The 24,147-nt window shown below is 45.4% G+C and overlaps 1 protein-coding gene across 2 annotated transcripts in view; it reads left to right on the plus strand.

Annotated features, from left to right (window-relative positions):
• The window catches only part of LOC115470593 (E3 ubiquitin-protein ligase TRIM39-like), a 48,116-nt gene that overhangs the window by 6,461 nt on the left and 17,508 nt on the right, over positions 1-24,147 (plus strand). For both annotated transcript variants that reach the window (XM_030203878.1, XM_030203877.1), the window contains exons 3-5: positions 14,241-14,471; positions 14,762-14,784; positions 23,009-23,118. In XM_030203878.1, the coding sequence (XP_030059738.1) occupies positions 14,241-14,471; positions 14,762-14,784; positions 23,009-23,118 (364 nt within the window). The remainder of the gene's footprint in view (positions 1-14,240; positions 14,472-14,761; positions 14,785-23,008; positions 23,119-24,147) is intronic.

A 24,147-nucleotide genomic window follows, 5' to 3' on the forward strand; every position in this document is an offset into this window, starting at 1 on the left:
AAAAATGCTGGACCATAGGGGAGGGAGAGAGAGGGAGGGAGGGAGGAATGCTGGACAATGGGGGAGGAAGCAGGAGGGAAGAGAGAAGAGACAGGAAGATGTCAGGCTATGAGTAGTGAGGGGAGAAAGAGGGAGCCGATGCTGGGCTAGAGTGGTGGAGGAAGGAAGATACTGATAATGGTGGAGCAATGTGGGAGAAGCCAGGAGAGGGGTGACAAGGAAATCAATGAGAGGAGGATAGTGATTACAGGGGAGTAGAAATATGATAATGGAGTAGATTAAAGATGCAAGGGAATAGAAGGCTGGGGAAGGAGTGAGATGGGGAATGAGAGAGCTAGTGAGTGAGAGGAGGTGGAAATTTGATAGGTAGCTGAAAAGTAAAAAGGAGGGGGTGAGAGGGTGAAATTTGAGTGGACAGGCGGAAAGCTAAGAAAAAAAGAGGAAAGAGCTGAAAAGGTATATCAGAGGCAGGTGTAATGAGGAAATGAGACAAAACAGTAGAGAGGAGAAAAGACAAATGGATAGCAGATGCTTGAATGAGAATTAGCAGAAGACAGGAAATGCATTTTTGCTTTTATTTCTCCAGTGTTGCAGTACATGCCAAGTTTAACTTCTGGGGGTTCCCAGTTCAATTTTTGTCTACATATTTTTATTTCTAATTTGTGATCCCTTGTTCTGTATTTGAGGGTCTGTCAGAGTGATAGTAATGGCAGTTGGGGAGATCAGAGGGGATCAGGGGGCCCCTCCTTTATATTCTGACCTGGGTCCTAGCATGTCTAACACAGGCCCTGTCCCTGCTGTAGCTGGTGGGGATCTCCAAGCTTCACCAGCTGAGGACCTCCTCCAAAGGTGGCCAGAATTCTCTTCTACCAAGTTCTGCAGTTGGCTGCAGCATCCGTGAGCGACTGACAACTAATCATTCATGGGGTGTCAGCATCAGTGGCTCATGGACATTGCTGCTATGCAAAAGGGAGTTCTGGCCACCTTTGGAGGAAGTCTTCAGCTGACTGAGCTTAGGAATTCACTTCGGTCCCGTTTTTGGCGTTATCAATTTCTATGGGGACAAACCGGTGTAGCACACCACTGATAATTCCAAGATTCGCTTATATGCATGGTTTAAGACTGCTCCTCTGCAGGAAAGACTCCACATAAGCGCACACACAGAATATGGAAGCTGATTGGCACATGACAAAGGGGTGGTAAATTTGAAATCTCGTTGGTTAACTGCCACAGGCAGAATAAGCAAAAGAATGTTGTTAGAGTGTACACTGGAGTCATCATCATCGTCGCGCAACTGTAAGACTTTAACACTGCATGAACAAATAGAAGTTCTTAAAAAATTAGAAAACAAACAAATTCAAGCATCTATTGCTAAAGAATATGGTGTCAATCCCAGTCAAATTTCAAGTTTCTTGAAGCAGAAAGATCAGCTTCTGGAAGACTGGCAAAACAATACAAATCCACACAGGAAACGAAAACAGGTGGAAAAGCTGAGGATATAGAAGATGCTCTTCTTTGGTGGTTTTCTCAAGTCAGGAGCAGACAGTTTCCTGTCAGTGGTCCACTGCTTATGGAGAAAGTTAATCAGCTAGCTGAAAGTTTTGGACTAACTGAATTCAAAGCCACTGTTGGATGGTTGGAAAGATGGAAGGAGAGGAACAACATAAAATTCAAGAAACAGCATGGTGAAAAACAAGACGCTGATGACTTTGGTGCTGAAAATTGGGTTGTTTTAGGTCTTCCTACCATCTTGAACAAGTTTGCACCTCGTGACATTTTCAATGCTGACAAAAACGGTCTCTACTGGCTAGTAATTCCTGATGGAACACTTGCATTCAAACAAGCCGAAACTACAGGAAGTAAAATGTCGAAGGACCGACTGACGATCCTCCTTTGCTGCAATATGGATAGGAGTAAGAAGTTGGAACCACTCGTCATTGGAAAGAGCAAACAGCCCTGTTGCTTCAAGAATGTTAAGCGACTTCCTGTGTCATACGAGGCTAACGCAAATTCATGGATGACAGGGGAAATTTGGAAGCAGTGGCTAAAGAAGTTAGACACTAGAATGTGGGCACAAAGGCATCAGATGTTGCTTTGTGATAATTGTGCTGCACACAGTGGCGATGTCAGGCTGCCTAACATCAAGGTGGTCTTTCTGCTACCAAACACTACCTCTCTGATCCAACCTATGGATCAATAGCCAATTTCAAACAACATTATCGGGCTCTTGTGCTACGTCGTCTGATGAGCGTTATGGATGACCAGACTGGCAAGGATAAAAGTGCTGTTGAACTGGCTCATAATCTATCACTGTTGGATTCCCTACATATGCAGAAAGAAGCCTGGAATCATGTTACACAGGCAACCATTGTGAACTGCTACAAGTGGCCAAGCTTTGTTATGGATGTGGAGATGGACAAAACAGATGCAGCTGTTGCAAATACGTCAGATGAACAGGCTATTGACATCCCAGCCAGTGTTACTGAACAGGAGTTTCATCACTACGTAGCTGCTGATTATGATCTACAAACAGCTGATGACAGCACTGATGTCCAGATATGTACCTACACGCAGGCAACTGCTGATGATGAAACATATGATGAAATGAGCAGCGAGGCACGTGCTGATGAAATTCAACAACCTGCTGTCACTTTTGCAAGAGCGCTGGAGAGTCTCAACACCGTGCGGGCCTATCTGGAGGCCACTGGATGTCAGTGCTATGACAGTTTTTACCGTGGAACTCACAGACACAAGAGTGTACAGAGGACTATGACTGATAACTTCAAGTAAGCCTAACGTCAGTTAACGGAGACCGTATAACGTCAGTTAACGGAGACTGTATACTGTAAATATAATAAACAGTACTGTACATATGTTTATCAGATGTCAAGCTTCTTTGGGTCACAACGGTTAAGTGCACGCTCTGGTTAACTGCATGTATTTCTTTGGTCCCAGACCCTTGCACTTAAGCGGATTGCACTGTATACACACACACACACACGCACATATATATATATATATATATATATATATATTAGTAGTGTTTCTTGGGATACAAAATAATGACAGAATGCACTTGATGATACATATATGCAGACGATGCCACGATTTACATCCCGTTCAAATGTGATCTAAACGAAATCACCAATGAGATCAACCAAAGCCTCCAAATCATGCACTCCTGGGCGGATGCATTCCAACTGAAACTCAACACAGAAAAAACACAATGTCAAGTACTTACCTCACAACACAACACAAACAGCTACTCCGCCATAACCACACCATACTGTTCTCTTCTCGTCTCACAAAATCTGAAAATTCTTAGAGTTATCATTGATCGAAAACTCACACTCGATGCTCACGTGAAGAATACGACGAAAAAGATGTTCCACTCCATGTGGAAACTCAAGAGAGTAAAACCTTTCTTCCCAAGACATATCTTCCGTAACCTGGTACAGTCAATGGTAATAAGTCATCTGGACTATTGCAATGCACTGTACGCTGGCTGCAAAGAACAGACTATCAAAAAACTCCAAACAGCCCAGAACACCGCCGCCAGACTCATATTTGGAAAAACTAAATATGAAAGTGCAAAACCTCTAAGAGAGAAGCTTCACTGGCTCCCACTCAAGGAACGCATTGCGTTCAAGATCTGCACGATTGTACACAAAATCATTCACGCAGACGCCCCAATCTACATGCTAAACCTCGTGGACCTGCCTCCCAGAAATGCCATAAGATCAGCCCGCAAATTTCTCAATCTGCACTTCCCCAGCTGTAAAGGACTAAAATACAAGCTGATACATGCCACCACCTTCTCTTACATGAGCACGCAGTTGTGGAATGCATTACCTATGTTACTGGAAATAATTTAAATGTTCTTAATATCCATTAAAAATGTTACAAAATTGTCACAGTCCTAATATGATATTTAAGAACAAAGAACAGGGGAATATTTTAAGAACACTCGCTAAAATTTCTCCATCACTTACCTATAAGGTAAGAATGATTTACAATTGCAAGAATACAAGGAATTAAATGCTATATGTTTGTAATTTCACTAGCAGGTACTGCAAGATTTAAAAGTATGTACTCAGAGTATGGCACTAAATTTTAAAAGTGACCATGTGCTATCAGTATAACTTTAAAAGATACCATATACTCAGAACACAAAGAGACTATATTTTTAGCTTCAAAAGGGTTATTTAATATAAATAATATTGCAAACGAGAGATAGCGTTTAAAAGGATCTTAGAACAGAGAATTTGTGCATAAAATAGAACAAAGTAACAGGCTTAAATCTTAAAGTTATAGTTCAACTTATAGGAGAGTCTTTGTCACAAGCATGCTGTGATGAGCCGCATGGTCAGGGATGTCTTCCCAGCCCAGAGCAGCAGATCCCAAAGAGAGCAGCAGGTCCCAAGAGGAAGAGGTCCCAAGAGGAAGAGCTGGGCTGTTTCCAGGCCTTTTATAATGTTCCCTGAGTCCTGGATATTGTAGTTTGCAGGGGATCTTGGGTACTGTAGTTTGCAGGGAAGCATGGTCACATGTTTCCTGGATATCTGCTGGCAAATGGCTTTTCTATAGCTTGAGGGCTTTTGCACAGGTTTCAGTCTGCTGTGATGGGTGGAGTTTTTTTTGGCATATAGATCAGTTTGAGTCATAGGAGTCTCTCTCTCTGCTTCAGTTTTTTGTTCTCTAGAGATGTCTTGGTGACCCTCCCAGCCAGCTTTTGTCTCTGTTAAGTGTTTGTAATTGACTAGCCCTGCTATCAAAGCCAGTTTCTGCTGCAGTTTCAATATGTTTTTAAAGCTATATTTTTGTATCTGATTCAGCATAATCAATATTATGCTACACATTTCAATAATTCTGCTGCATATTTAATTCTGACAAGTGAACTGACATCATATTACACCTACAGCCCTGAGAACCATTGACGAAATAACTAACTTTCGCAAATCTTTGAAGACACATCTCTTCAATAAGGCCTACAAAGAGAACCCATAGCCTTACAAAACTACCTCACCAACCCACCCAGTTATTAAAATCCACCATCTATACTATCCTGCCCAACACCCTCCTTCTCTCTTCCCTTTCTTAATCTCTGTATATTACTAATTGTATCTGATATCCTGGAATGACTATGTCATAACAAAACTCTGTAAGCCACATTGAGCCTGCAAATAGGTGGGAAAATGTGGGATACAAATGCAATAAATAAATACATTTCTAAGTATTCTGCCCAACAGCTGCCCTGCATCAACATAAATCACATACTTAATGTGAACCCCTCCCCCAATATTTTTCAATATAGTAATCCTGTGCAGAAGGAATGGATCCTCAGAAGCATAGCTGAAATTGGGTGGCGGAGCCGGTGGGGGGAAGAGGGGTTGGTGGTTGGGAGGCGAAGATAGTGGTGGGCAGACTTTTACGGTCTGTGCCAGATCTGGTGGTGGGAGGCGGGACTGGTGGTTGGGAGGTGGGGAATAGTGCCGGGCAGACTTGTACGGTCTGTGCCAGAGCCGGTGGTGGGAGGCAGGGCTGGTGGTTGGGAGGAGGGGATAGTGCTGGGCAGACTTATACGGTCTGGGCCCTGAAAAAGACAGGTACAAATCAAGGTAAGGTATACACATGAGTTAATCTTGTTGGGCAGACTGGATGGACCATGCAGGTCTTTTTCTGCCATCATCTACTATGTTACTATGTTATATTATGCCATATCAAACTTGACCACATATGTCTACTATAATGGCAAATATGTCAACACACATAACAGTATAATTAAAGAATTGGCATATACTTTGCTTATAACAAATGTAAATGCCTGATTAAGCAAAACAGGAAGAAAACCTTTGAAGTCTTTTCCCCATCCTTTGGCTCTACTGCTTTCTCTCTATTCTGATGCTGACAAAATAAAATTGCCACAGTTTGGCACTTATCCTTCAACTTTGCTTTATAAGAAAAGTATATCAAAGGACAGAACGAATCACAGATGAAGAACAAACCAAAAAAAAAACTTTACTGAAAACGATCCAACATGACCACGGTTTGCCTGAAGGCTATGTCAGGGGCATTTGTAAAAACAAACAGTTTAAAATAAAAACAAGAACAAAGCCATCTCTTACTTATCAAATGCAGAAAGTACAGGTGTGGTTACATGCACTCAAAAAGAGTAACTATTTAAAATAAACAGTACAGTGTGCTATAATACAAAAACAGTAAGTGCATAATATGGAATGCATATTGTGTTGTGGGACAAAAAAAACATTTTTTATGTATGTATTTGGTGTAGTGAGACCAAAGAAAAAAATCAAATACAACTTAAATAAGGAGCACATGTCTAATACGGATTGACAAAAGGTATATCCTCTATTGTCAGCTAGGCTTTCTCAAAGGCTAAGAGCCTCTCTGTATATAGGCTTATAAAAGTACCTCGTGGGCAGCACTAGTGAAGTTTTAGATAAAGTAAATTGGAATTTGGTGCTAATGTATAATTTCAAAGCAGTATAATAGTATCTAGCAAATTAAGTTGAGAAACTTATGCTCACTAGAGAATGAGGCACCATCTTTTGGTGTTGAATATATCAATAATTCTGTCATAGTCCAATGAATCACACAGTTCTCGTTCAAATGATAACAGTGACAGATTATGGAGGCGACTGGTGAGCATTGAGGCTCTTGATGCCATTTTGATCCTGTTTACAGTTGAAAACAGTCATTCCGCAGTGCAAGTTGACATCGGCAGAGTGATAAGTACTCTTAAAAGGGCACTGACATTTGAGAAAATGTCCACATTGAAGTTGTCTAGTACTTCGATTAAAGATGGAAAATTTATACCTTCTGCATTTTAGATGCTGAACAAACACTTTTAATTCAGCTTCTTCTATGGTAATGCCATATAAAGTGCACAGGGGTAGTAGACTCTCTCTTCGGCCAAAGGTCTCAGATGTTGGCATACAGGCAGCAGAAGCAGTCATCATTCCATAAGCATCATCTTGAAAACGATTATTCAGTTCACTTAGCTGGCAGTCAACAATCTCATTCCACAGATGTCTCAAATCTTCATTGCTTTGCACAGAAGATTTAACCAAAGTCGAAAAAAACCAATGCATCACCAAACTTTCGAGAGGAAGAAACATCTCACTTTTCAATATCATATTTCTCCATGAGAGCCTCTGTTAACTTAAGAATTTTATCAAAGTCAGTTGATGTGTTCTCCCTAAACTGAACAAAAGTTTCTTTTAGACACTCTATAAGATTAATGCAATCTGTAACAGACAACACGGCACTCTGTAGTCCTTTAATGGCAAAAAATCACTGCTTTCAAATAATTTCCCAAATGTATGCCAGAAATAAGAATTTCTTTGTCTCTATCTGATGTAGAAGAGATAGGGAATCTAGTTTTGTCTGTCCAGCAGCATTTGAAAATTCAGCAAGTACTTCAAGAATAACATCAAAAAGCATCAATACTTTTTTCACAGAGCCAGATTTTGAGCTCCACCTTGTGGCTGTTGATCGTTCAAGTTCAAGGCATTGTCTATCAGGATGCAGTTGTTTCTGTACTTCCAAAAAACGAGCATGCCTATATGTACCTGTCATAAAACTATGCAAGGAGTTCAGAATTTCAAAAAATGTGCTAACAGAGGGACATGCTTTAGATGCTGTGCAGAGAACCAGATTGAGGCAATGAGAATTACAATGCACATAAACAGCCCGCCGAAATGTGCGTTTCAAAATGACATGAGCACCTCCTTTGTTTCCAGACATCACAGATGCTCAATCAAAGCTGAAGCCAACACATAACTCTGGATCTAATTCAAGCACTTTTATGATTTTATCAGAAATCCCATTTGCTGTCATGTCTGCAGTATCAACAAATCCAAATGCCCTTTCCTTTATTACCCCTTTGTGTAGGTACCTGACACATACTGCAACAAGCTCACGTTTAGAGAGATCTTTGCATTCATCACCCAGAATTGCATAGTATGTATTACTGGTTTCATGTAGTTCGGATTTGATTTTGCGTAACAGTAGTAAAGTGGCAGATTCTAACAGTTCATTCTGAATATCTGGGCCAATTAGAGTTGCATTCATGGGAAGTTTTCAAGGTGACTATGAGGCATATTTTCAAAGCACTTAGCCTTCCAAAGTTCCCTAGAAACCTATGGAACTTTGGAAGGCTAAGTGCTTTGAAAATGAGCCTCTTTGGATACTATTGTCATATTTGCTAAGGTGTTTGAGCATTTCCAAAAAGTTTCCTTTATTTAAGGCTTCTTCGGTCTTTCTGTGTCCGCATAATGGAATTTCTTGCTTGGCACAGAATATCACAATATCAAGTACTACTTTGATGTGTTCACGATTCTTTCCAACTACAGAAAAGTTCATGGCATCTTGGTTTAGTTGATTGAAAATGTTTCCCCGACCTCCTGGTAAGTGACTTCGTTTATAGTCTTCAGATTTTCCTGTGCCTTGCTGGATTCACGTTTTGAGCAGCTCTGATTCATGGGCTTCCAATCTCTAAAACCAGTTCTTATGGAACTTTTTTCAGCCCGGGTATCAGAAAAATGTCTGCATGCTTTGCAGAACACTGCATCCTGGCTTGCACTGTATTCCAGCCAGCGAAATTTATCGTACCAGTGAGATGAAAAAGTTTGGGACTTGCCACTAATTGTACAAACTGGGAAAACTTGTAACTTTGGCTGTTTTGGTGGTTTCATCAGTGTCGGATAAATCTGAAAGTAATTCCATCAGTTGCACACCAGGTTTACTGATTATCCGTAATATTTTATACTTACATTAACTTGTCTGAATTTCGATCATGCTACTTCCTATGTAACACTAACTGTTATCTCCTAATCTACTATCTACTAATAACTACACATTGTAAGCCACATTGAGCCTGCAAAGAGGTGGGAAAATGTGGGATACAAATGCAATAAAATAAATAAAGTAGAACTTGCTGAGGGAACAGCATCCTCGCTATGCTCCTCTAGATGTGTTTTTTCAATTCTATCTGTATTCTCGCCATGCTCCTCTACAAGTGGTTTTTCAATTCTATCTGCATCCTCGCCGTGGTCCTGTACACGTGGTTTTTTGAAGTAGCATAGTAATGAACTTTGTTTTGCCATGGGGGCAGACTAAGAAACACTGTCAGGAAATATATTTATCTCAGGAACACTTCCGGGAATTTTCTCTCCTGGAAGCTAAAATCATAATAACTTCAGTAAGTTTTGTGATAAGGATCTTCTGAGTTTACTTCCAACAACATAGGTAGCAGAAGCATAATACAGCTGCCCTTTTACTAAAGCTTAGCACCCCCACAATCCTGGAACAATGTATTCAAACTGTGGTAGCACCTCAATATTAGCAACACAAAATCCCTTCATTACCAAGTACTTTGTGATCCTGCAGAGGCTTCTTAGAGCCCATATTCCAAATCATAACACCAGTTCCAATAACAGCACCTTTAAAAAGGCAGCAGTGAATATACACAACAGCAATACGCATCCCATTGGAAAAGCCAGACAAGTCAGACTCATAGATCCCCATACAAACTACATGCCAGCAGAAACTCTCACCTGCTCGCGGTCACATGCAGACCACAGACCAACCCTCATCAATTACAGAATAAAGCACCAAAAATTAGAAATTTATTGATTTATTTTCTAAATTATTATGCCACACTATCTTTGCAATTCTAAACAGATCACAATTCAACACACATTAATTTTAAAACATATTACAAAAGCATAAAACATAAAGACCTTCCCTACCCTAACCCTACAGCCTGGCTTCAGCCTTCCCTTCTCTCCTCCCCATCCATCCCAGCAGCTTGGCATCAGCTTTTCCCTTCAATACACTCTATCCATCCCCATATCTCAGCATCAGCCCTTCCCTTCTTCATCCATCCCTGTAGCCCAGTATCAATCCTTCCCTTCCCCATCATCCATCCCATAGCTAAGCATCAGTCCTATCCTACCACCCCACTCCTCCCTGTAGCCTAGCATCAGCCCTGTCCTACTCCCTACCCACAAGTCCACCCAGAGAAAACCGCTGACGCCTACACTTTTTTTTTTAAATTTTAACCTAGGCACTGCAGAGATCATCCTCACCTAAAAACCCACCAAAATGAGAGAAAGACAACTTTTTTAAAATTAAGCTAGATGGGCACTATAAAAATTTATTGTTGGGGACTTTCTGGGTGGGGATGGGCTCCTCATTGCCTAGGGCAAAAGAGATATATTTAATAACTAAATACATCTCTTTTTTTTGTTTTTGTGCCCTAGGCAGTGAAGAGTCTACCCCCCCCCCCCCCCCCTCCAGAAGCCCACCACCAGACCAAAGCCATCATTTTGACGACAAGAGTAATCAAAATGCTGGCTGGTCACGGTGGTGGTTTTCTGGGTGGGGGTGGGCCTAGGGCAAAAAAAGGTATACTTTAATCATTAAATATACATTTTTTGCCCTAGACAGTGAAGTGCTTACCCCACTCAGAATCCCACCACCACCAGCCAGCATTTTGAGTACAAAAAAAATTACATGAACATGAAAAAAGGCTGCTGCAGTGTGTGCGTTTTTCAACTGCACTTGGGTGGGTGGGCCTGAGCCGAGATTGGATGGGCCTGGGCCCGCTCAGGCCCGCCGTAGCTACGTCCCTGGTGGGTGTATGGCGGAGCAGAGAATTTTGTGCCTACCTACAGAGGCACAGCCAGGTTTTGATGTCAGAGGGAGCAGACTTTTGTAATATAGGCACCAGTTGGTGTCGGCTAAGTGGCAGTGCCGGTGTTGTCGCGTAGGTGTGGTGGAAAATAGGAAATTACATCAGGAGGCGGGATGCAGCAGAGGTCCCAGGACTGGCCAGAGTAGGCACCCTGTCTTCTTAACTACAAGTAAAGATATTCAAATTGACCATCACAACAACTGCTTCCACGACACTTTTTAAAATCAGACGGCCTTTTGTTTGTATGGAGACTCTACAGGATGTGGAGACCACTAGTCCCGAGTGTTTTTACTTTGGGTAACAATGGCCACCAAAGGCACCCCTTGCCTCAGAGCAAATAGGGCCAGACACTTTGAGAAATAGTAGTAGTAGTAGAAATAACACAAAATCCTGCAAGAAGACACTCAAAACCTATACTAAAAACTTACCACACCGTAACAGCCCTAACCCACCTATGAAAAGATAGTGACATAAATATTATATTGGGCTCTAGAGCACCAATATACTTGCTACTGGGAACCACTGGAACAAGCTGCACTGTTACAGATTCCTACATAGACACTAACTACATGCTAGCATAGAGGTGGGCAACCCACTCGAGTTGTCAGTATTTCTCCAATGAATATAGCAGAATCCTTCACCTCAGAATATGGACAGCCTCTAACCTGATGCAAACTAGGGGACCACAAAAAGCATGCAGACAAAACCTGAAATTGAGATCTCCAAGAAAGCCAGACTGTAAGCAGGGCAGTATTGAAAGGAGTACTGAAAGGAGAGCTATTTTAAAGGCTACAAACCTTTATGCTAGAAAATTACATACAAGTAAGAGGAAAAGAAGGCCACTCTTGTTCTCAAACGTAGCAGCTGAAAAGGTAAGAGAAAGAAGGTTAGCCTTCATACGTTACAAGACGACTCAGAAAGAGGAAGACAGGCAAAAATACCTAGAAACGCTAAGAGAAGCTGGAAACTGTCAGGAAAATGAAGAGGCAAATGGAAGAAAAGATAGCTGATACAGGAAAACTGGAGGACAAGACATTTTTCAGATATATAAGCGACAGGAGAAAGTGCCATAATAGCACTGTCAGGCTCAAAGCTGAGGGGGAGGAATATCTAGAAGCTGATAAGGATAAAGCTGAACTGCTAAACAATTATTTCTGCTCTGTGTTCATGGATGAAAGGCCAGGGGTAGGACTGCAAAAAACAAATGCTAATGGGGATGGATGTATGGTAGACCAGGACCAATTCTCAGAAGACTGTGTCCATGAGGCTCTAGCTAAACTAAAAGTAGACAAAGCGATGGGGCCTGATGGGATACATCCAAGGGTACTCAAGGAACTTGAAGAAGTTCTGGCAGCTCCGCTGTCTGAGCTCTTCAGTGCTTCCTTAAGAGTCTGGAGTGGTCCCGGAGGACTGAAGAAGAGTGAATATGGGCCCTCTGCACGGAGGATTGTGAGATTTCTTGAATCGAGTGGACTGCAGGACCCAAAGCAGCATGGTTTCACTAGAGGTAGGTCATGCCAGATAAATCTGATCGATTTCTTTGACTGGGTGACCAAATAGTTGGATGTGGGAGGGGCGCTAGATATGGTGTACTTGGATTTTAGCAAAGCCTTTGACATGGTTCCGCACAGGCGACTGATAAATAAACTGAGTGCCTTCGGTATGGGACCTAAAGTGACTGACTGGGTTAAAAACTGGTTAAGGAAGGAGACAGAGGATAGTAAATGGAGCTTGCTCCGAAGAAAGGAATGTTATCAGCGGTGTACCGCAAGAATCGGTCCTCAGGCCAGATCTTTTTAACATCTTTATGAATGATCTTGTGGAAGGACTGTCTGGTAAGGTTTGTCTCTTTGCAGATTATACCAAACTCTGTAATAGGGTGGACACCCTGGAGGGTATGGATAGCATGAGGAAGGATCTAGTGAAAATATGGTCCAATAATTGGCAACTAAGATTTAATGCTAAGAAATGTAGGGTCATGTACTTTGGTTACAAAAATCCAAGGGAGCAGTACAATATAGGACATGAAGTGCGTCTGTGTTCAAAAGAAGAGCGGGTCTTGGGGTGATTGTGTCTGATGATCTTAAGGTGGCGAAACAGGTAGAAAAGGCGATGGTCAAAGCCAGAAGGATGCTTGGGTACATAAGGAGAGGGATAACCAGCTGGAAAAAAAGAGGTGATAGACCCTTGTATAAGTCTCTGGTTAGGCCCCATTGAGAGTACTGTGTACAATTCTGGAGACTGCATCTACAGAAAGATATAAACAGGATGGAGTTGTCCAGAGGGGGAATGCAAAATTGGTAAGCGGTCTCTGTCATAAAACATATAGGGCCAGTCTTATAAACTTCAACATGTATACACTGGAAGAGAGGTGGGAGAGAGGGGATAAGATAGAGATATTTAAATACCTCTGTGGTGTTAATGTACAGGAGGTGAGCCTCCTGTACATTCTACTTCCTTCTGCTGTTTTCATCCAACTAACTCTTTTTTGAGAATTTACCCCATCTCAGCAAAGTTAGTTCTTTTGAAATCTAGGACCTTCAATCTTGAATAAGCCTTCTCCTCCTATGTCTTAATATTGAACCACACCATTTGGTGATCACTAGATCCCAAATGATCTCCCACCATGACATCAGGAACACCCCCCCCCCCCCCCATTTGTAAGCACCAGGTCTAGAATAGCTCCTTCCTAAATTGGTTCTGTTACCCACTACTGAAACAATTCTTCCTGTAGAGAATCCAAGATCCCTTTGCTTCTAGATAACCCTGCAGCAGGGATACCCCAATCTATGTCAGGCATATTAAAATCACCTATCAGTAGTACTTCCCCTTTTCTACCTATCTTCTGGATATCTTCAATTAAGTCTCTGTCCATTTCTTCTGACTGTGAAGGTGACCTGTATATTACACCATTGTAAATACATTTTCCTTTCTCTTTTACCAGTTTAACCCACAGTGCTTCTTCCTTACCCCATGTGTCCTGCAGTTCTGTCACTTTAATATTATTTCTGACATATAATGCCACTCATCCACCCTTTTTTTCCTTTACCCTGTCCTTCCTGAATAGATTATAGCCAGGTACAACTATATCCCAGTTGCGGTTCTCCATATCTCCGTGTTTGAAATATTTAAATGTATCATATCACACCTATTCTTTATTTCCTTCAGGGTATACATATTCAGGTCCTCAAGTCTCTTCTCATACATCTTGTGGCGTAAACCCCATACCATTTTTGTTGCCTTCCTCTGAAGTGTTTCAAGTCTTTTTACATTTATAAAGGAGGGAGTGCTGTGCCACAGCCACCACTGATAGTATGAGAGTACTGGAGCCACTGCTAATAGGTTAATTGTGGTCAGGGTCAGGGGGCACAAGACTGAGGATTCACTTAGTGTGTCCTTGCACCAGTCCTGCTGTTGACATTACAGATTTCTTATTCATTGCAGGACCTAAATCCAGCGTTCTGTGCAACAAAACCACTCCAGTGTTACTGAAAATGATCTCTGTCCTTGTTTTATCCAGAGAGAAACAGAGATCAAAAGACAGAAAGTTGAGTCTGAGTTTGAGGAGTTACACCAGTTCCTGAATAAGCAGAAACAGATCCTTCTCTCAAGACTGGAGGAGGAAGAGAAGAAGATTCTTCAGAGAATCAGGGAAAATGTGACCCAGCTAGAAGAGCAAAGCTCCTCCTTCACACACCTGATCTCTGAGATAGAGGAGAAAAGTCAGCAGCCGGCTGCCAAGTTACTGAAGGTGACATTAAGAAATATATATTTAAAGGCATTACAGATCTGCCAGGAGAAATCAGGAAATTCAAATAACAGATCAAAAGTATCTTAAAATTATTGGGGCTGATTTTTTTTAAAGCCCTTATGCAGCCAGCAGCAGTGCTGACTACATCAGAGTTTAAAATAAAATTTTCTAGGAATTATTTGGCCAATCTTCCTGGCTGCAAAAATGAGCACGCAAGATTATAGAATAAGGATGTTTGCTCATAAACTGTGAAATCTAACTAGAAATCATTTGTCTCATTTCTCCTCCAGGGTGTGAAGGACGCCCTGAGCAGGTACAAGTTACTTTTCTGATGTTTTCTATGTGGTTGGATGGTTTATTGTTTTTGAATGGGGAAAAAGGGAATTCATTCATTGGTGAGAGGGAGAGAGAAATGGGATTGAAAATGAGAGAGAGGTAGATAGGATTGAGTGAGGAGAGGGAGTATTAAGGTGTGGAGGAAGCACTGATGAATGAAGGGGAAGAAATGGAGGATCACAGAACCTCCTTCTCTTCCCCATCTTGGCTCTCCCTTTTTTGTCCCTGTAGTGGCAGGATATTTCTCCCACCCCCGATTTCTCTTCTGCTAACCTTCTATGTGGCTCTCTATGAATCCCCTCTCTATCTCCAACCAAATTGTACCCTATGGATTTCCTTTCCACTTCTATCCTGCCATTGTTGCTGCCCCCACAACCCTAGTTCAGGGGATGTTAGTGATGGTATCTGGTCTATCACTGCCAATAATTGTGGAAATTGAGCTGCATTCCATGATGGAAGAGAACATAAGTGCATAAAAACAATCTCAGTCCCTGATGTTGGGGACTAGTCCAAACCTCTCCACACATACTGGAAAAAAGACCAGCCCAAACACCTCCCCACACTGGGAAAGAGAAGACTGACCTGACACCCTCCCCACTCTGAAGGGATGATGGTGGATGGAGCATAAGTTTGTGAATGGAACAGAGGGACAGGGAACCAGAATCACTGGATTCCAGTGATTCTATGAGGATGGGCAAATCTATATTAATAAATCCCACCTTGAACGTTCTGAAGCTCACTCCAAGGCAGAGAAGCACAAAAATCCTGTAGTCTTCATAGGCTAGGACCAGTCACCCTCACTCATAGACCCGCCCTCAGCCACGCCCCATCTATATTAATAAATCCCACCTTGAACGTTCTGATGCTCACTCCAAGGCAGAGAAGCACAAAAATCCTGTAGTCTTCATAGGCTAGGACCAGTCACCCTCACTCATAGACCCGCCCTCAGCCATGCCCCATCTCTCTATATAAAACGCACCTCCAACGTTCCATGAAGCCTCTTTTAGCCAAAAGTGAAGGGGGTGAGATCCCATTGTGTCTGCCCCGCCCACGCGTCAAACGTGATGACGTCGAGGGCGGAGCAATGACACTCAACCAATCGCATCGCTCGGCAGCGAAGCGTCAGGGAAGGAGGCGGCGCTCTCGGCGTCTAGCCTTCCCTTCGCTGTGTTCCGCCTTCTTCTGACGTCAAGGATGACGTCAAAAGAAGGCGGAACACAGCGAAGGGAAACCTAGACGTCGGGAGCGCCGCCTCCTTCCCTGACGCTTCGCTGCCGGAACCGCCACGGAGGTAAATTTTAAAAGAAGAAAAAAAAAAAAAAAAAAACCCGATGCATGGATGCGAAGGGGGGGGGGCATGGATGCGAAGGGGGGGAGGAGAAGAGGGCGGGCCAGGCTGGGACATGGGAGAGAGAGGAGCATGGATGCGAGGGGGGGTCATGGAAGGGAGAGAGGGGACTTGCTGGAAAAGGATGAATGGAGGTGGCAGGGGACAGAGGAGCATGCATTGCAGGGCAGGCCTCAGGCAGAGAGGGGAAATGCTGGATAGGGATGAATGGAGGGGGCAGGTGACAGAGTTACATGGATGGCCATGGATTGGGACGGCAGGGCTCAGGGAAAGGGGAATTGCTGGATAGGGATGAATGGAGGGGACAGATGGGCATGGATGGATATGGATTGCAGGCCAGGCCTCAGGCAGAGAGGGGAAATGCTGGATAGGGATGAATGGAGGGGGCAGGTGACAGAGTAACATGGATGGCCATGGATTGGGACGGCAGGGCTCAGGGAAAGGGGAATTGCTGGATAGGGATGAATGGAGGGGACAGATGGGCATGGATGGATATGGATTGCAGGGCAGGCCTCAGGCAGAGAGGGGAAATGCTGGATAGGGATTAATGGAGGGGGCAGGTGACAGAGTAACATGGATGGCCATGGATTGGGACGGCAGGGCTCAGGGAAAGGGGAATTGCTGGATAGGGATGAATGGAGGGGACAGATGGGCATGGATGGATATGGATTGCAGGGCAGGCCTCAGGCAGAGAGGGGAAATGCTGGAAAGGGATGAATGGAGGGGGCAGGAGACACAGTAACATGGATGGCCATGGATTGGGAGGCCAGGGCTCAGGGAAAGGGGAATTGCTGGATAGGGATGAATGAAGGGGACAGATGGGCATGGATGGATATGGATTGCAGGACAGGCCTCAGGCAGAGAGGGGAAATGCTGGAAAGGGATGAATGGAGGGGGCAGGGGACAGAGGAGCATGGATTGCAGGGCAGGCCTCAGGCAGAGAGGAGAATGCTGGATAGGGATGAATGGAGGGGGCAGGTGACAGAGTAACATGGATGGCCATGGATTGGGACGGCAGGGCTCAGGGAAAGGGGAATTGCTGGATACGGATGAATGGAGGGGACAGATGGGCATGGATGGATATGGATTGCAGGCCAGGCCTCAGGCACAGAGGGGAAATGCTGGAAAGGGATGAATGGAGGGGGTAGGGGACACAGTAACATGCATGGCCATGGATTGGGAGGGCAGGGCTCAGGGAAAGGGGAATTGCTGGATAGGGATGAATGAAGGGGACAGATGGGCATGGATGGATATGGATTGCAGGACAGGCCTCAGGCAGAGAGGGGAAATGCTGGAAAGGGATGAATGGAGGGGGCAGGGGACAGAGGAGCATGGATTGCAGGGCAGGCCTCAGGCAGAGAGGGGAAATGCTGGATAGGGATGAATGGAGGGGGCAGGTGACAGAGTAACATGGATGGCCATGGATTGGGACGGCAGAGCTCAGGGAAAGGGGAATTGCTGGATAGGGATGAATGGAGGGGACAGATGGCCATGGATGGATATGGATTGCAGGGCAGGCCTCAGGCAAAGAGGGGAAATGCTGGAAAGGGATGAATGGAGGGGGCAGGGGACAGAGGAGCATGGATGGCCACACACACACACTCTCTATCACACTGTGTCTCACATACACACTTGCACACACTCTCATTCTCACACACACACTCTCTCACAAACACACTCACACCCAGACTCACTCTCTCTCTCACACACTCACACTTTCACTCTGACTCTCAAACAGTCACTCTCACATACACTCTCCAAACATACATACTCCGAAGAAAACCTTGCTAGCGCCCGTTTCATTTGTGTCAGAAACGGGCCTTTTTTTACTAGTCTGTACATAAAACGCTACCTCAACATTCTGAAGACAACCTGCTGAAGCCATCTGCAAAATCCCTAAACAGTTCGTAAGTTCATGGTGGTGAAGCCATCCAACTCACCATGTCTCTCTGCCCCGCCCTCGAGGGCGGAACACAGAGAGTAAAGGGATCCATAAAGGCACCCCTACCAACTGGCAACCCCCTCCAACAAACAACGACCCAGGCAGGGGGAGTGTTTCCGTACTCCTCCCCCTGCCTAGGAATCGCTACAGACTGCTGGCAAACTCCCCAACCACACGACCACAAAAGCCACCCGCAACCCCCCCCCCCACACACAAACACATAAACATACACACACATAAACACACATACAAACGCAAACACACACAGAAACACACACACAAACGCAAACACACACACACACAGAAACACACAGACACACACACACACACACATACACACACATACAAATGCAAACACACACAGAAACACACACACACACAAACACAAATACACACATAAACACACACACAAACGCAAACACACACACAAACACACACACACGCAAAACACACACACACACACATACACACACACGCAAACACACACACACATAAACACACACACACGCAAACGCACACACAAATGCAAACACAGAACCACACAAACGCACACACACACAGAAACACAAACACACACACAAACACACACACACAAACAAACAAACACACACACACACAAAAACACACAAACACAAAAACACACACACAAAAACACACACACACACACACAAACACACACACAGAAACACAAACACAAAGAAACACACACAAACACGCACACACAAACACACACACACACACAGAAACACAAACACACAGAAACACACACAAACAAACACGCACACACAAACACACACACAGACACACAGAAACACAAACACACAGAAACACAAACACACACAAACAAACATGCACAAACAAACACACACACACACAAACAGCCTTGACGGTGCACCTCTAAGTGCCCCCCCCCCGCCGCATCGCCACAACAACCCGTGCAACGGGGCATCAGAAAGCCCCTACCCCCTTCCCTCCTCGCTGCATCACCCAACCCCTCCCCCGCCGCTTCACCAAGCCCCTCCCCCCCACATCGACCGCCTCGCCACCCGCGACCGCTAATACAAACTCTGTCCAGCGGCTGCTGCTGCTTCTATTCAGCAGCAGCAGCCCGTACATAGAGAAAACAAACAAACAAAAAAACAACCTCCTAAAACGCACCTCCGTGGAGAACCATCTCACATTGGCTGACGTCTCTGCAGCCGCTCCTCCTCTCCCCTCAACGTCAGTGCCCCTGCCGGAAGACCCCGGAGAAACGCCGAGACGTCAGAGGGGAGAGGAGGAGCGCATGCTGAGACTTCAGCCAATGTGAGATGCTTCTCAATAGAGGTGCATTTTAGGAGGATTTTTTTTTTTTGGTTTTCTTTATGTACGGGCTGCTGCTGCTGAATAGCAGAAGCAGCAGCCGCCGGACACAGTTTGTATTAGCGGTTGCGGGTGGCGAGGGGGTTGATGAGGGGGGGGACAAGGGGCTTTCTTTGGGGCTTCACACACCACATGGGTGCCTGCAAGGGGGGCAGGGGATACAGGACGGACACTGCAGGGTAGGCAGGGGGACAGAAGGGTTGGTGGTCATCAGGGGGGACAGGTGGGTCGATGGACATGGCTGGCCACAGGGGAGGAACAGGGAAAAAGGAGAGGAGTGTCCTCAGACATGGGTGGCTGCACAGGAGAGGAGGGTCGCTGGACATGGGTAGCTGCAGGGGGGGCAGGGGGACAGAAGGGTCGCTGGACATGGCTGGCTGCAGGGGGGGACAGGGGAGAGAGGAGGGACGCTGCACATGCGTGCCTGCAGGGGGACAGGAGGGATGCTGGGGGGGGGGGGCCTGAGACCACATGGGTGGCTGCAGGGGGAGCAGGGGAGACAGGAAGGACGCAGCAGGGGGAGAGGAGGGTTGATGGGCATGGGTGGCTGCAGGGGGATGCTGGACATGGGTGGCTGCAGGGGGAACACGGGGAGAGGAGGGTCGCTGCACATGCCTGGCTGCAAGGGGGCAGGAGAGAGGGAGGGGGTGAGGGGGTTCCTCACACCACACACGCAGTCACTCATTCTCTGTCTGCCACATACACTCTCACTCACACACTCACTGTCTTTGTCCCTCTCTCTCTCACACAGTGTCACACAGAAACACAAACACTGTCTCTCACACACTCTCTCTCTCTCGCACAAACACATACACTCTGTCTCTCTCTCTCTCACATTCTCTCTCTGACACACACGCTCTTTCTGAAACATACACTCCAAGGAAAACCTTGCTAGCGCCCGTTTCATTTCTAACAGAAACGGGCCTTTTTTACTAGTCTGTACATAAAACGCTACCTCAACATTCTGAAGACAACCTGCTGAAGCCATCTGCAAAATCCCTAAACAGTTTGTAAGTTCATGGTGGTGAAGCCATCCAACTCACCATGTCTCTCTGCCCCGCCCTCGAGGGCGGAACACAGAGAGTAAAGGGATCCATAAAGGCACCCCTACCAACTGGCAACCCCCTCCAACAAACAACGACCCAGGCAGGGGGAGTGTTTCCGTACTCCTCCCCCTGCCTAGGAATCGCTACAGACTGCTGGCAAACTCCCCAACCACACGACCACAAAAGCCACCCGCAACCCCCCCCCCCACACAAACACATAAACATACACACACATAAACACACATACAAACGCAAACACACACACACAGAAACACACAGACACAAACACATACACACACATAAACACACATACAAACGCAAACACACACAGAAACACACACACAGAAACACACACACAAACGCAAACACACACACACACAGAAACACACAGACACACACACACAAACACATACACACACATAAACACACATACAAACGCAAACACACACAGAAACACACACACAGAAACACACACACACATACAAACACAAATACACACATAAACACACACACACACACGCAAACACACACACACATAAACACACACACACGCAAATGCACACACAAATGCAAACACACAACCACACAAACGCACACACAGACAGAAACACAAACACACACAAAAACACACACACAAACACAAACACACACACACACAAAAACACACACACAAACACAAAAACAAACAAACACACACAAACACACACACAGAAACACAAACACACAGAAACACACACAAACAAACACGCACACACAAACACACACAGAAACACAAACACACAGAAACACAAACACACACAAACAAACATGCACAGAAACACACACACACAAACAGCCTCGACGGTGCACCTCTAAGTGCCCCCCCTGCCGCAACAACCCGTGCAACGGGGCATCAGAAAGCCCCTACCCCCCTTCCCTCCTCGCCGCATCACCCAACCCCTCTCCCGCCGCTTCACCAAGCCCCTCCCCCCCCCACATCGACCGCCTCGCCACCCGCGACCGCTAATACAAACTCTGTCCGGTAGCTGCTGCTGCTTCTATTCAGCAGCAGCAGCCCGTACATAAAGAAAACAAACAAAAAAAACCACCTCCTAAAACGCACCTCCGTGGAGAACCATCTCACATTGGCTGACGTCTCTGCAGCTGCTCCTCCTCTCCCCTCAACGTCAGTGCCCCTGCCGGAAGACCCCGGAGAAACGCCGAGACGTCAGAGGGGAGAGGAGGAGCGCATGCTGAGACTTCAGCCAATGTGAGATGCTTCTCAACGGAGGTGCGTTTTAGGAGGATTTTTTTTTTTTTGGTTTTCTTTATGTACGGGCTGCTGCTGCTGAATAGCAGAAGTAGCCGCCGGACACAGTTTGTATTAGCAGTTGCGGGTAGCGAGGGGGTTGATGAGGGGGGAGGGGCTTGGTGATGTGCCACGGTGGGGGGGGGGGGGGGCGGGTGATGCGCGAAGGGGGGGAACAAGGAGCTTTCTTTGGGTGCTGCGCCGGCTGGGGGGGAAGGGGGGTCTCGCTGGACATGGGTGGCTGGAAGGAAGCAGGGGGAGAGGAGGGTCGCTGCACATGGGTGGCTGCAGGGGGGGCAGGGAACATGGAGATAGGGATGGGGCTCCACACACCACATGGGTGCCTGCAAGGGGGACAGGGGATACAGGACGGACACTGCAGGGCGAGCAGGGGGACAGAAGGGTTGGTGGTCATCAGGGGGGACAGGTGGGTCGATGGACATGGCTGGCCGCAGGGGAGAGACAGGGAAAAAGGAGAGGAGTGTCCTCAGACACGGGTGGCTGCACAGGAGAGGAGGGTCGCTGGACATGGGTAGCTGCAGGTGGGGCAGGGGGACAGAAGGGTCCCTGGACATGGCTGGCTGCAGGGGGGACAGGGGAGAGAGGAGGGACGCTGCCTGCAGGGGGACAGGAGGGATGCTGAGGGGGGGGGGGGCTGAGACCACATGGGTGGCTGCAGGGGGAGCAGGGGAGACAGGAAGGACGCAGCAGGGGGAGAGGAGGGTTGATGGGCATGGGTGGCTGCAGGGGGATGCTGGACATGGGGGGGGGGGGGAGAGGAGGGTCGCTGCACATGCCTGGCTGCAAGGGGGCAGGGGAGAGGGAGGGGGTGAGGGGGTTCCTCACACCACACACGAAGTCACTCATTCTCTGTCTGCCATATACACTCTCACTCACTGTCTTTGTCCCTCTCTCTCACACAGTGTCACACAGAAACACAAACACTGTCTCTCACACACTCTCTCTCTCTCACACAAACACATACACTCTGTCTCTCTCTCTCACATTCTCTCTCTGACACACACGCTCCATCTCTCACACACGCTCTTTCTGAAATATACACTCCAAGGAAAACCTTGCTAGCACCCGTTTCATTTCTAACAGAAACGGGCCTTTTTTACTAGTTATTTAATAACCAGATTTCCACCTGTCCCATCTCCTTCGCTTAGGGGGGTGAACATCTCCCAAAATAATCCCAGTGACTCTTACCTATAGGTGTCAGAAAATGAAATTTCCAGAACCACAGGCTGTTTCTTCTGATCTGAAAATGGATTTTGAATTGGGCTACCCTCAGCAGCTGAATAAATTGGTTACAAAATTTGGAGGTGAGGCATTTCTCTTTATTTTGGTTTCTTTTCTTGTATTAAATCATTAGCAGGCAGAATATTTCAATTCAAGTATTAGGATTTGTATTCCGTTTATACAAATGTACCAAAGTATATAAAGTACACCGCTTTGAGTGAATTCCTTCAAAAAGGCGGTAAATAAATCCTAATAAATAAATATAAATGTACACAAATAAGAAGACTTTTAATTGTTTCCCAAACATTACCCCCCCCCCCAGTATTAAAAAACTATGGTGTTTAAATTATACCTAGATAGTAATTGCCAAGTTGTACCCAGATACCAGCACTGAATATCTGGCAGTTACCTAGCTATCAGTGATATTTAGACCGATGCCAGCCTTTTTGCTCTCCTAACTTTATGTGGGTAGTTATCTTGTTAGCAGACTGAATATTGCCCTAGCAGGGGGACTGGAAAGTCCACCCAGGCTTCACCCTCACATTTAGGTGCTACAGTACAGACTTGATTATCTGATGTAAACGGGACTGACCCATTGTTGGATAAGTGAAAAGTTGGATAATATGGAAAACACTGCATAAACCCTTCAAACAATGCATAAATAAAGTCATAGAGTTCCTGATTTTCAAAAATTGTTCTAAAAACAAAGACTTTTAATAGAAATAAACTTGATGACATCACAGGGGAGTCTGTCAAATATGCCAGATAGTTGGATTAGCGAAGGTCGGATAATCGAAACTGTACTGTATTTTATAGAATACATGGCTGGAAAATTAGCATTTTTTGCACATATGAGCACTTAGACACATGTATATGCTAGTATTCTGGTTACTTAAACATATTCTTGGCACCTAAATGTTGGCGTCCTTCTTATAGAATTATCCCCCATAGTGCAAAGATGGTCTCTGGATTTTCAGCAACATTATTTGAAAATCCAGTATGGGCCCAATGAGTGGCTCTTATCCAGTGATTGGCCTGTAAGCGGATTCCCACCAGGACTGTTTTCCACATATTAGGCCCAACTTCTGAGATAACAGAATTAGGGTCATTGG

The sequence above is a fragment of the Microcaecilia unicolor genome, chromosome 5 (assembly GCF_901765095.1).
Source record: "Microcaecilia unicolor chromosome 5, aMicUni1.1, whole genome shotgun sequence".
NCBI classification, from domain to species: Eukaryota; Metazoa; Chordata; class Amphibia; order Gymnophiona; family Siphonopidae; genus Microcaecilia; species Microcaecilia unicolor.